A 13,912-nucleotide genomic window follows, 5' to 3' on the forward strand; every position below is an offset into this window, starting at 1 on the left:
ACACCGGGCGCTTGGCCGGGTTCGCAGGGGCTTTCCCGGTTTTTTTTCCCTCTTTTCACTCATAGGCAAGCACCTGGGGTTGGCGCAGGGTGGACGCAAGTCCAGCACCCCCTCCACCAGGGCAGGGAGCGAGGGGTGGCCAAGCCCGCCAGGAACCAAGCTGGGAACGTCGCCTCCCCAGGCAGGGGATCCCCGGGATGCCGCCCCAGCAACCCCACGGCCCCCGAGCCACGGGAATCGGCTGTGTCAGGCAGCCCAGGGCAGGGGGGACAGGCGGGGGCCACCATCCGGGACGGCAACACGGACTCTGTCCCGGCCTTCAGGCTGCGGGTCGGTCAATCCGGCAGGAGCAGGACGTGCTGACCCCTCGCCGCCGCCCGGCGTTCGCGGCCCCGCGGGTTTTGGGGCAGGTGAGGAGCAAAACGCGGGTGGGCTCCAGCCGGAGCGCCCCAAACACCCGCTGCACCCCAAAACATCACGCGCGCCATGTATCACATGGACCCCACATAACCCCCGCGCTACAGGTACCCGCTGCCACCCCGCGTACCCCGCGTACCCATTGCACCCCAGAATCCAATGCATCCCACCCACTCCAAGCACTCCGTGCATCCCACGTGCCCGGGGTAGCCCACGCCCCCTATGGAGCCCATGTACCCCGTGTACCCCCCATGCAACTCAGTACCCCAAATTTCTTCTGTACCCCTCGCAGCCCGGGCACCCCTCCCACACACCCAGCCCCGCCATTCTGTGTGTATTTTTGGCAGTGATTCCTCCTGGTGGGCAGGACTGACGGTGGAATTAGGGACTTCTTTCGTCCTGGGATCTGCGCGCACACCCCAAAAACCCAGACCACACCCCCTTTCAAGCAGAAAGTGACTGTAACTTTTGGGGGAGCCCTAGTGCTGATGGGGGAGCCCTACAGGCAAATTGCAGGGGTTTTAAAACTTCGGAGAGCACTTTGGGGGGGACCCTGTAAATTTTGGGGAGTATAACTTTGTGAGGAGCTCTGCGACGTTTGAAGAACCCCTGCAACTTACCGGCAGCCCTATAATTTGGCGGGGAACATCACTTTTGAACGAATTCCCCAAATTTTAACGCTGCCAGATTCACCCCGGTAAGTCCGCAGGAGCCGTCGGGAGTTTTGCGGGATGCTCCGCGGTGGGGGGAACCCCGCGTTTATTTGGGGGGCGCCCAGAATCCCGCGCCGTAACAACAAAGTCAGAACTTTCGGGGATCTTCTGCAACTTTTGGGGAGCCCCACGAGTTTGGCGGGAAAAGACGGGGTGACTTTACAGTGGCCTCGGGGGAGCCGGCGGGGACTCAGTGGTGAGCGGGGGGTGACGCGGGCGGCCTGCTGGAGGTGGAGTGGGGTTTTGGGGGGATGTTGTTTTTGGGGGGGTCCCGCGGGCAGCGCGCGCGGCGGGAGGGCGGGGCGCGCGAAGATGGCCGCTGCCGCCGGGGGCGTGGCAGAGCCGGGGGGGCGTGGCGGTTTAGCGAGGGAGGGGGCGTGGCCGCCGCCGGCGAAGTGGCAGCGCGGCGCGGCCAATCAGCGGGCGCGGAGAGCGGCGGCCGCGTTCCAGCCCGCGCGCTCCGGCCAATGGCGCGGCGCTCGGGGGGCGTGGCCCGACCGGCGCCGACACCGGGGCCGCGCGCGGCGGAGCGCGCTCCCCCCGCCGGGCCGCGGCCGCTCCGCGCATGGACCCCCCGCGCCCGCCCGCGGTCCTAATGCCCGCCCGCCGCCGCCGCCGCCCGCCGCCGCCGCCCGCACCGCCCGCCGCCCGCGCCGCCGCCGCCAAGGTACCGCGGGGCGGCGGCGGAGACCGGGGTGGGAGCCGGGGGAGGGCGGCGGGGGGGGCGGTGACAGCTGACAGCGGCCCGCCCGAAAGTTTCCCCGCCGGTAAAATGGCGCCGCGATGGGATAAACTTTGGGGGGCGGGAAACGGGGGATTTGTGGCGGCGGGGCGCGGGGCGTGGTGGCGGTGGGGCGCATCAGCCGCACCCCCGCGGGGATCGCCTGTCCTGGATCGCAGCCCTTTGGGATCTTCCCGGGATCTCCCGCCGCGGGATCCGCCCAGCCCCGCCCCACCGAGATCCGCTGGGAGCGGGATCCGCTCGGTGCTAGATCGCGTGGGATCTCCGTGGAGCGGGATCCGCTCGGTGCCGGGGCTCGGGCAGCCGGTGCCGGTGTCCGGGGTTGGCCTGGCGGGCACGACGGTGCTCCCGGCTCTGGGATAGCCGCTGGAGCCCGGGTGATCCGCTCAGAGCGGGATAAACTTGGGAGGTGGAGTCATAAGGCGTGGGTCTATACCGGGATGTGGGGTGTGGGTGCGTAGAGCTGCGTTGTCAGGAGGGTGTCAGGTCCTCTCCTGGCTCTGTGGGGATCCTGCTGGATCCCTGCTGATGCTCAGCCAGTGGGCGATGGCGCTGGCAGCAGCATCACAGCGGGATCCGGACAGTGTTGAGGAACTCCTGGCTGGATCCCCCTGCGACCTGGTGTGATCCACTTGGGATTTACCCCACGGAGTGGCTGGCAGGGTCCCACCACCGCCCTGCCTGGAGGCGCTGATCCAGCTCCCCAAACCCACCTTCCCATCCCACCGAGACCATGGGGATCCCTGCGGAGCCCGGTGCTCGGGGATCCCTGCGGAGCCCGGTGCTCGGGGGTCCCTGCGGAGCCCGGTGCTCGGGGGTCCCTGCTGCCCGCTGCCGTCTCTCCGCAGGCTCCGCTGGGATCCGAGGGCTGGCCGGGGGAGCCGCCGTCGCGCCAGGAGCCGGGCAGCCAGGAGGCGATGCTGCGGGTGCTGGACGCGGGGCTGGAGCGCTGCCTGGCGCTGCACTCGGCCGTGCAGTGCATCCCCGTGCCCCGGCACAGGTAGGGACAGCGGCACGGCCGCCACCCCTCCCACCGGCACCGGCATTTTTTTCTGCAGGAGGACTTTGGCCGCTGTTGGCCATGCCGGGATCCCTGGCTGTGAGCGGCTGTCCCGCTGTGGCAGCTCTGGGGACTCCCAGCTGGGAGCATCACCAGGTTATCCCTGTGCAAAATGCTTTCAGGTGCTTTTGACCTCTTGCTTTATTTTTAAATGTAAATTTTTTAATAGTCTTTTTTTCACTTCAAGGAACTGTTTGGCCTTAGACAAGCCATGCCTGCATCCCTGGGCAGGATGCAGGTGCCAGTGCCCTCCAGCACGGTGCTGTGCATGGGCATGGAGGGTTGCCCCTGGCATGGCACTGGCAGTGGCATTTTGGCAGCCTTCCTGTACCTCTGCCTGCACTGCTGCCTGTGCCATGCCCAGGGGAATTCCAGCCAGCTGCTGGGATGATCCCTGGAGAGGTCAGCAGCATCTCAGGGTGCTGCAGGGTGTGGGACACTGGTGGGTGCCTTTCCACCTGGTGATGCTGCCAGCATGGTGGGGCCACTGAGACCCTATACCCCCCACACAAACCACCCTGGAGTGGGTGCAGGCCACCGTGGGTGGAAGGTCCTGGTGCCTCAGTGGAGAGGGGAAAGTGACAGAGGGTCCCAGGGGGCCGGTCCATCCTGACACAGCCCCCTCTGCTCTCGCTGGCAGGAAGCTCTCGGGCAAGGCAGGCATTGATGAGGTGATGGCAGCTGCAGTGCTCACCAGCCTCTCCGCCAGCCCGCTGGTGCTTGGGCACCCACCGGCCACTCATGCCCCAGGTGAGAGCATGTCCCTGTCCCCACATCCCTGCATATGTGTCCTATGGCGGGACCTGACCTTCCTCTTCTTCCTCCTCACCAGAGCCCGGCAGTGAGGTCTGGAAGGAGGCTCCTGCCATGTCCTCCAGCTGCAGCAGCAGCAGCAACACCAGCGGGGACTGGAGCTGGGACCCCTCCAGTGACCGATCCACCCCCTCCACCCCCTCACCCCCCCTCTCCAGCCACGTCCCCAGCACCTTCCTGCCTGGCCCCCTGCCGGATGAGGGCCCTGATGAGCCTGATGGCACACACTTCGTCTTTGGAGAGCCCACCCCACGGAAGAGGAAGGTGGGGTGAAGTTGGGGATGATGCTGGGGGTGAAGTCGGAAGTAGTAAAGATGGGGATGAAGAGGAGGATGAGGTTAAGGATGGAGATGACAGCTGAGATTAGGTTGGGTATGTGAATGAGTTTGGAAATGGGGATAGTGAGGATGGAGATGAGGAGGAGGAGGACATTTGGGGTGGGAGTGAAGATGAAGTTGGAGGTGGAGATGACAGCTGGAGAGGAGTTTGGGGGTGTGGGTGATGATGGGGATAACAGACAATGAGGATTATATTTGGGCTGAGGTGACAGTGGGTCTGGGGATGAGGGTGAGGATGGGGCTGCCAGCCTGACACCACTCTCCTGCAGAACTCCACCAAGGTGATGTTCAAGTGCTTGTGGAAGAGCTGTGGCAAAGTCCTCAGCAGCTCCTCAGGGATGCAGAAGCATATCCGAACCATGCACCTTGGGTAAGCACACGGGGTACCCCTGGACACCCCCAGACCCCCTGGTACCCTTTGCAGGGTCTTGTGATGCTGGGGAGAAGTGTCCCAGCCAGCCTCTGCTCTCCCTGCAGCCGGAAAGCCGATCTGGAGCAGAGTGATGGCGAGGAGGATTTCTACTACACGGAGCTGGACGTGGACGTGGACGCGCTGACCGACGGGCTCTCCAGCCTCACCCCGGTCTCTCCCACCTCCTCGGTGCCTCCCGCCTTTCCCGGCCCCGAGGCTCCTCCACCACCAGTGCTGCCCATCCTCGACCTGGCCCTGGCCTCCCCCTGCAGCCCCCCGGGGCCCCCCGGCCGCTGCCACGTCCACACTGACCACGCGTACCAGGTGGGGGGACAGGGATGGAGGGGGACAGGGATGGAGGGGTGACGGGAATGGAGGGGTGACAGGGATGGAGGGGAACAGGGATGGAGGGGTGACAGGGATGGAAGTGGGGACAGGGATGGAGAGAGACAGGGATGGAGGGGTGACAGGGATGGAAGTGGGGACAGGGATGGAGGGGTGACGGGAATGGAGGGGTGACAGGGATGGAGGTGGACAGGGATGGAGGGGTGACAGGGATGGAGGGGTGACAGGGATGGAGGGAGACAGGGATGGAGAGGGACAGGGATGGAGGGGTGACAGGGATGGAGAGGTGACAGGGATGGAGGAGTGACAGGGATGGAAGTGGGGCTGCAGCATTCCCTCATCCCCTTGTCTGACGATACTTGTGTCCTCTCCAGGGCTGCCGGACCCCCCCACGGCCACCGGTGTCCCCCACTATCCCTACCCCGCCCCCACCCAAGCCACCGGCCGTGCCCAGGTGAGCCATTGCTGTCGTGCCCCACCCTGTCCCCTCTCACCCGCGTGTCCCCCCGGTGTGACGTGTCCCCTGTGCCCGCAGGCGGCCGCGGGGCGAGGCCAAGAAGTGCCGCAAGGTGTACGGCATGGAGCACCGGGAGATGTGGTGCACGGCGTGCCGCTGGAAGAAGGCGTGCCAGCGCTTCCTCGACTGACGGAGCCCCGCCGCTCCCTCCTTCTTGCACATTTTGCACTCGAGGTGCCTTCGCGCCCCCCCGGCCGCGCCCCCGGACTCAGGGAACGGCCCCCCAAAAAGCTTTATGCACACACACAGCCCCCCCGCCACGGAGCTTGTCCCCACCCCCCGCCTTGTTTTCCCTTTGAAAATAAGCTAAATCCAACAACCCCACCCCGCTCCTTGCCGGCGGGGGCTGGCAGGGGGTGTCTGGCTGCTCCCAGCCCCCTCCCCACTCCGGTTTGGGGACCCCCCATGGCTCGAATAAGCTGTGCCCGTGGCTGGCGGGGGCTCTGAAAAGGGGGTGACTGTTCCTGCTCCCGGGGGGCAGCCCCAGTGCCCAGGGCAGAGGTGGGCGCCTGCCCCCCCGCCCCCCCAGGGGGGTTTTTACTCTTTGTAAATCATTTTTCTCTCTCGTTTTGGGGAGCCCCCACCGGGGCGATGCCCCGGGAAGTGCCTGCAGGAATGCGCCCATTTGCACTAAGCCAAACTGCACAAAGAGGGGTCTTTTTGTTTTCCTTTACTTATATTTTTTTTTTCCTTCGTGTGGTTTTTATTTTTTAAATAAAATATATGAAAATTGGTATTTTTACCTACTCCCTCCCACAGCACGAGAGCGCGCGGGCCGCGGCAGCGGAGTGCCTCCAGCCCTGGGCGGGTTTCAAGGGGTTTCATTCACTTAAAACCCCCTTTTTACCCCCAAAAAACCCCTGTTTTCCCTTCAAAACCCTTTCTCCCCTCTTGTCCTGTCATCCTCCAGCCCAGGCAGCAGCTGGGGTTTGGCCAGGCTGTGCCACCCCTCTCCTCCCCATTAAGGGAGGGGTCAGGGAGGGGTGGTGGCCCTGCCACCCTCCTGCCCTGTGGGAAGGTTCCCTTTGCATCAGGGACCCCCCATGGCAGGGTCCCCCCTTGCAGGGGCTTGGACACTGCTTTGGCCCCATGGGTCAGGCTGGTGCTGTGCCCTCACTTGTCCCCTCCGGGGATGTGATGTGTCAGGTCCAAAAGAAAAAAAAAATAAATATTTGGATTTTTTAAATGATTCCTGTTCTTTAGTTATGGTTAAGACAGGCAGGGTGGGCACCCCAGGCTCCTTAGCACCCCCAGACCCACTGCTGTCACCCCTCTCCTGCATCCCACATCCCCCAGGGATGGCATCACCCTGGAAGTTACTTTAATTTCAGATAATGCCCAAAAATAGGGAAATTGCCACCAACAGGCAGCAGGGAGGGAGGGAATAAGCCACAGGTGCCTGTTTGGGATGGGGAACAGGAAGGAGGAGGGAGCAGCACCCCCAGCCTGGAAGTGAGCAGGGCTCCCTGCTTGTTTCCATGTTGCCTCATCCTTCCACACAAGGTAAGGAGGAAAATAATTACGTATTCAAAAAAAGAAAAACCAGACAAAATTGTAGCAGCAATTTCCCAATTTATTGAAACTGATTGATTTTTGCAGGTATGTCTAAGCTAAATCCCATCACAAAGGTTCTATCCGAGGGGCAGCCCCCAGCAGGCGAGGAACTGGGCAGCAACTAGAAAATAAAATCAGATTTACCTGAACTACATCGACAGAAAATCAGTACAACACAGCATGTTCTCCCACTGACTTCTGGTTACGAAATCTCCTCAACCTCCCCAAAATATTAAACACATCTTCAATACAAACACAGGTTTATAATAATTAATATAAAGTCAGTATAATATAGAATATTCCCAGAAAAAAAAATCAACAATCTTCAAACACCGTCCTTTTTGTATTTGTTCAGCTTTATTTTTGTAGACAGATTTAAAGCACGTTGAAAAATAAATATATATGAAAGCATACACACAGCACTCTGACTAGGGGGACTAAAAAAAAAAAAAAGCTGAAATTTAAAACACGACTCAGGATCTACAAAATCAAAGGAACCATTAATTATGGCTTTTGTAGGAGTCGCACGTGTCACAGAATGAGCAAAAATTAAGATTATCTTTCAGAATATTGCAAAAAATTCCAGTTTTTGCATTGTTTTCATGGAGTTTCTTTCCTCGAGGGTGATGTGCAAAAGGGGGAGCTTTGAGGGGAGGGAGCTCAGGGACAGTCCCAAACGCAGCCACCACCCCAAAGCCACAGCTTTGCTTTGGGGAGGCAGAGTGTTTAAAGGCAGGAGTGGGGAGAGGAAACAAAAGGGCAAGTAATGCTGGAGTGGGTTTCCTTCCAGACAGAAATTACTCGTTTTGTTGTCCAAAAAACTGATTTTTGATTAAAGAAAAAGTTAAAAAAGGGAAAGGACAATCACTTTGCAATTAGAGAAGTCCCCCTCTGCCTCCCTGCAAAGTCGCTCCGCAGCTCTGGGGCTTCGGGGTGACCTTAAAAACCACAAAACTGGGGAATTCATGACTTCAAGAATAATTTTGGGAATCTCAAATCAACACAAGGACCTCGTTTGTCTCCATCCTTTAAGATGTTCTCCAAGTCCATGGATCCCTGGGATGTTTTCCAGAGGGCACAGGCAGGACAATGTCCTCTGCCCCATTCTGCTCTCTACTCCTGGCACTCAGATTTAAAATATAAAAAAAAATGAGGATAATCAAGGAATTCAAGGAGGAACATTTATATGTACAAATGCTTTTTAAAAAAAACGAGCTGCAAGTTCTCAGTATGGAGCATACCCATGTTTTACCTCTAAGGGAATTACTGTTTTGGAACTAAGTCTGTATATATATACACACACATATATATATATATATTTAGAAAAAATTAAAAAAAGGGAACCTCAGTGAAGTATACAAAGCCCTGAAGGGAAATACAAAGACAAGATGCAGAACAGGCAGAATTAGTGGGGTTTTGTTTAAATCTCCAAGAGCAGAAGTTTGCATAGGCAGTATATCTGAGAGACCCCGGAGAGAAGCTGGAGGGATGTGATCACCTGGAGTGACTGATGAAGTTTATAAAGTTTCAGCATAAAAAACACACCCAAATTCCTTTTTTTTTTCAAACCCAAGTCGGAGTGTGGAAGGTTAAAGATGAATCCCTGTGTTTCCAACTCTGCACACCTCCATCAGAACAAAGCACTTCAATAGACAGCAGGTGTTAGAAGGGTTTTATTTGGTACATGGTGTGTGTTAGTGGGACAGAAGCACATGTGAGGCTGTAACATGGGAAAAGTTAGTTTTTATGTGGATTTTTCATTTTTCTCTCCCTTTTTTGTTTTCTTTATTTTTTGCATCCTCAGTTCGAAGAGCCTCAAAGTGACACAATTTGGAAACACTCCTGAGCACTACCTGGCTCTCTGCCCACCTTTAATAAAAATAAGGAAAGGAAATAATAAAATGTTTCCAAGGGAATTGTGAAGAAAGCTCAGCACTCTGTAACTGATGATAAAATTGAATCACCCAAGGGCAGGGAGGAAGAGGAGCTTGGCCCACATCTGCTCCTCTTCAGGTGGTGGATGCACACACCAGCAGGGGATGGGCCATTGGAATGTGACACAAACCCAGGGGTTTGAACTGTTTGGGCTTTAAAATTCTCTTTTAAATAGATTTTTACATATAAAAAGCAAAGCTAAGGAGAAATCTTTAAGTACTGTATGTATTTGTCTACATGCAACAGGTGAGGCTGCACATTCAGGACTTCAGGCACCCCTTAACCCCTCCATATTTACAGGGTAAATGACAATAAATACAGAGCCCACACTCCAGGGGGGGCCAAAATCAGGATAAGGGAACAGCCTCCTCACTCTGGGACCCCCCAAAACCACTGGAAAAGGGTATATAAAAGTCTGGTTGTGACACACTGGGTGGGTTTTTGCAGCTTTTTAAATAGGGGAGGAGAAGGAAAAGAAGCTAAAAGGTAAAATGAGATAAGAAAAAAGTTCCTGCATGACTCGCCCAAGGAAGAGGGTTGTCCATACTCACTGCCCAAAGCAACAAAGACTTCTCCAGTCCAAGGGGCAGCAGCAGCAGTGCTGCTGTGGCCCCACTGAGCCAGGATTTGAGAAAAGACTCGTGTTCCCACATCACTGAGCACCCCAAAACTGACAGGGCTGGAGCCTGGAGGCTCCCAGGGGAAGCAATGCTGAACCAGGGTGATGGATGCAGAGAGAAGGTGGTGAATGCCTGCAAGGAACTGAGGAGCCCAGAGAGGGAGTGAACACCATAAACCCAGGGAAGGAGGGAATGTGGGGAGAAACCAGCTCCTGCAGGTGCCAGGATCCAGACTCACACCAGGAAATCCTGGCACCAAGTGGCTTAAATCCTTACAGATTATTTGCTTTATGGGGGTTTATTGGACAATATACTTTTAATTCCTTTGCTGGGTGGAACCACACTTTTCCTCACGGACCACCAGGCCTGCAGGAAGGAAAATAGCACCTTGAGTCATTTGGCTTCTGGCAATGGGTTGTCTTTCGTGGCAGGTTTCAAGGTACCACAGTCACAGACACTGTAGAAAATTGCTCGATGGCAAAGATGGAGTGAGGTCTTCAGCTTTTTTTTTTTTTTTTAATTTATTTAAAAAAGCACCAGAAGCGAAGAGGTGAAGGTAGAACAAGCTGTTTCTCAGGAATAAGACAATTCCAACACACGCTGTTGCTGTTGTTATTTAGGTGTAGCTGGAAGAAGGCAACAGTGGCCAATATGAACAGGGAGAATCCAACTATCTGGAACAGCCCCAGAGAGTCTGAGGAGATGCTGGGAGAGAAAACCTGGTTCTTATTGAAAGAAAAAATGGTTTATTAGAAAATTTACATGGAACCAGTGCAACTAAAGCTGAAAGTTTTTGTCATGAATTAAGCAGGTTTTAGACCTACCCATGATCAATGAGAATGCTGAGTTAGGTAAGGAAGAACAAGGTACTCAGGTGAAATCCTGGCCCCACAAATGTCCATGGGATGGGAGCAGCAGGATTCCACCCTGCTGGGATCTCCTCACCTTTCCCAGCTCATCCTGCACTTGGCCAAATGCCTTAGTTTTGCTACAGTTTGCATATATTTGTGAAGAAGGCAGCTGAGCAAAGGGAGAAAAGTGAAGATTTTTGTGAAGAATGACAGGTACAGAACTGTGTCCTCTAGAGCAAAAGGTGCTTCCAGAAGCACAAATGCATTTCAGTGCCTGTGGATGACCAAGGCTGGAAGACAGGACATGGGTAAGATGCCAGTAGGTCCAAGAAAAGTCACAATCTGTCTTTGATGGTGATTGTTTTGGAAGCTAAGAATTCAAGAGAAGTATTTATAAGGCTGTAATCTGACTTGCCTTTTGATCTGCTTGACTCCATAAAAAATAATTAAAACTCTTGAAATAACTTTGCAAAAGGCCTGTATCATCAGGGGAAGCCCTCCAACACATCCATCCATCTGCTTTCACAACCTTAGCTTGAAATTCCACTGCTGCTGGGATTTTAGCACAGACAAGGTGTAAAAAAAACCCCCAACTAACCAACACGCCTGCTTTGGACACAAAGACCTCCCTGGTGCTTGGTTTGGAGTGGGGAGAGGAGGAGGATTCATGCTTCAGCAGCCTCCTCACTCCTGCAGAGACTCCACCTCCCTCTTGGGCAGCCTGGCTGGCTTGGCCAAAGGGGTGGATGGGCAGGGGGTGACAGGGGGAAAAGAGAAAGGGGGAAGGCGAAGTCAGTGGTGCCGCTGGAAGCGACCCTGCTAAGACAGTGTCTGAGTGGGACAGAGAAGGACTTGTTCAGAAAACACAAGAGTTATTTTGCACACATGGACGACAACAAGGCTACTTAGTTTTTCCAACATACTCCTTCCTCCCCACCCTCCCTCCCCCTACAAACAACAGAGCGAAACAAAAAAAAAAAAAAAAAACCCAAAAAAAAAAAAACAAACCAAAAAATAATCCCTAAGAAATCCAGGTAAAATCCTTGTCGTTCTCCCCAGAGTTGTCCTGCTCCTGCGGGGAGTCGACATCTTTGTCATCATCTAAAATCACATCATCCTGCGACATCCCCACGTCATCCTTCCACTTGATGTCGTCGTCGTCTCCCATCTCCTCGTCTCCTTCCACCTTGATGTCGTCCGTGTCTTCCATGTAGTGCCCCTCCCCGGGGTAGCACTCCTCGGGGGAGCCCTCCCCGCCGGGCTCCAGCGGCGTGCCCATGCCCATGCCGCGGCCGGCGCACTCGGCGCAGACGCCGTGCCGGCGCGAGCCGTGCTTGATCCCCACGCTGGCTGCCGACATGAACACCCGGTTGCAAACCTTGCAGACGTATTTTTTGTCTTTGCTGTGCACCTGGAAGGGGAAGAAAGGTCGCAGAGGTGAATGCTAATGGAGATGGAATGAGAGCTGCTCCCGTGTCCTCGTAAAGGCAAATCCACGGCTGAGGTCACAGCTGATGAACTCAAAGCCACCATGGTTAATTCAACCCTGCAATGATGACACATAAAAAAATCCTTTGGGACTGCCTGCTCGTCATCACACTCGTAAGTCTGAGACAAATTCTTATAATTTTTTTTCTTCCTTTTTTCTTCTGTTTTTCTCGGGCGCAATAGTTGTATCACATCCACCACCAAGAGGAGAATGTTAAAAAGGAAAAAAAAAATCCACAAGCACTGATTCTGTGAAGACCAGAGAAGAACAACCCTGATCAAACCAGTGTTAATGCCACAGTGATTTAGTGGTCTCCCTCATGATCCCACAGCTGCCCAGAACCAAAGAAAAGGAGCACTTGGAATATCTCCTGTATCTCCCAAAAAATGCATCTGAATGCACTTCTCACCTTATTTCTGACTACTCTGGTTTGACAAAAATGTTTCTCTTCCATAACTCAAGCTGCAAGAATCCTGAGCATATGAAGCTATCCCAGAATATGTAGTCAGTAAAGTAAGCAAGGAAAATGCTCTGCAGGATAAAAGAATTCACTTCCAGAGTAAAACTGAACTATTCAATGAGCAAAATTACATATTTTGAGAAGCACAAAACACCTGATTAAAGGTGAAATCTGGCCACTTTTGCCCTGCATGGAAGGTAAGGAGTTGTCAAACCATCCACCTGCTCCTCTACCAAAGGAAAACAGAGCAGTGAGAACTCCCAAACTCCACCACAAGGAGCCTCACAGGTATTTCACTTACACATAAATATCTACATGTAAAATACATATTGATTTTATTTAAATATAGAAAAGTTGGAAGGGACCCATGACAATCTTCTAGTCCAACTGCTTCAGGGCTGCCCAGTGTGTATTATAAAAATGTATTTTTCTTTTATTTTTTTTCTTTATTCATTTATGTATTTACACCACACGGGGACAGCACAGGCACTCGATGCCCTGTGTCTGTGCCTCAGGGGACACTTCAGGAAGTGGTGCAGAAACACACAAGGATCCAGTGCCAGTGGTTTGGGGCTTTCTGAGCAGCCCAGCAGCCACCAGAGCCTCAGGTACATTCACTAGTCCCTAACCCTCTTTAACTCATTCCTTCTTTCCATGCTCACAACAGCCTGTGGGAAAACTTTTGCTGATTAAAGTCCTTCCTTTTATTTTAAACAGCTGCCTGGATGCCTGCTCCTTGCTCCTGCCTCAGCATGGGATCACCAGCTCTCACCACTGACCCTCCACAACCCTGTGCTCTGGAATACTCAGCTGGGCAAAGCTCTTTGGGAAGAGGACAAATTGAGCACTGCAGCCCCTCAGCCCTCACTGCTGCAGGACACTGGCTCAGGCTCTGTGTTGCACCAGTCCCAGCCGTGTTCAAAGCCTGTGAGTGTCTCTGATATGCTCTGGCTGCAGCTTCCCCTGCTCCAAGCCAGTCCCCATGACATTCTTCTACTGCATCAAGCAAAGGCATTACATTTTATTACTCTTTTTAAAGCAGCTGGACAGGGCTGCTCAGTTATCCACAGCATCTATAGGTATCACTCACTTTCAACTTGTACAAGAATGGTTTTCAGGCATCAAAAGCTGAATAGGAGAGCAGAAGGTGGTCAGGGGTGCAGAGTTAGGGCTACAAAAGCCATATAAAAAAGAAATTACAGAACAGGTACTAAACCAATTTGTAATTATCACAGAATGGTTTGGGTGGGAAGGGGCCTTAAAGCTGATCTAGTTCTGACCCCCTGCCATGGGCAGGGACACCTTCCACTAGAGCAGGATGCATTTCTACTAAAAAACTGATCACCTCTCCCTCTTTTCCAATGCTGACAGTTCAGTCAGCAGGTTCAAAGTGAGCCATATTCCTGGATGCAACTGAACAGAAATTAATCTTATTCCCTTTACAGCCAAATTAGTATTAAACAGAAACAGCATTTGGCCCTCAGTATTGGAGAGTGTCATTACAAAGATGATAGTCTAACTGATTAAATGCCAATATTTCAAGGAAGAGAAGGGGAAATATGCTGACAACATTCTAAACTTATGAAAAAAAAAATTAAAAGGGAAAGTTCTCAGAATTAAAATGTTGGAGCAACCAGCTGGCACAA

The 13,912-nt window shown here is 54.0% G+C and overlaps 2 protein-coding genes across 17 annotated transcripts in view; one reads left to right on the forward strand and one right to left on the reverse strand.

Annotated features, from left to right (window-relative positions):
* Positions 1–879: 879 nt before the first annotated feature.
* On the forward strand, positions 880–6,546 carry SLC2A4RG (SLC2A4 regulator). Of its 4 annotated transcripts, none has more exons than XM_079321653.1 (8): positions 880–1,114; positions 2,721–2,872; positions 3,573–3,682; positions 3,765–4,009; positions 4,353–4,453; positions 4,561–4,819; positions 5,215–5,294; positions 5,376–6,546. In XM_079321653.1, exons 2-8 carry the CDS (start codon positions 2,790–2,792, stop codon positions 5,485–5,487), a joined length of 990 nt encoding a protein of 329 aa, XP_079177779.1. In that variant the 5' UTR covers positions 880–1,114; positions 2,721–2,789; the 3' UTR covers positions 5,488–6,546. The 4 variants fall into 4 exon arrangements, with proteins under 4 accessions (XP_079177779.1, XP_079177777.1, XP_079177780.1 ...); XM_079321651.1 differs by lacking the exon at positions 880–1,114 and adding an exon at positions 1,600–1,797; XM_079321654.1 differs by lacking the exon at positions 880–1,114 and adding an exon at positions 1,802–1,897.
* Positions 6,547–6,909: 363 nt separating this feature from the next.
* The window catches only part of ZBTB46 (zinc finger and BTB domain containing 46), a 52,502-nt gene continuing 45,499 nt past the window's right edge, over positions 6,910–13,912 (reverse strand). For all 13 annotated transcript variants that reach the window (XM_079321627.1, XM_079321633.1, XM_079321624.1 and 10 more), the window contains one exon: positions 6,910–11,728. In XM_079321627.1, the coding sequence (XP_079177753.1) occupies positions 11,339–11,728 (390 nt within the window). In that variant the 3' untranslated portion in view covers positions 6,910–11,338. The remainder of the gene's footprint in view (positions 11,729–13,912) is intronic.

Source organism: Erithacus rubecula (genome assembly GCF_903797595.1).
Source record: "Erithacus rubecula genome assembly, chromosome: 18".
In the NCBI taxonomy this organism is placed as follows: domain Eukaryota; kingdom Metazoa; phylum Chordata; class Aves; order Passeriformes; family Muscicapidae; genus Erithacus; species Erithacus rubecula.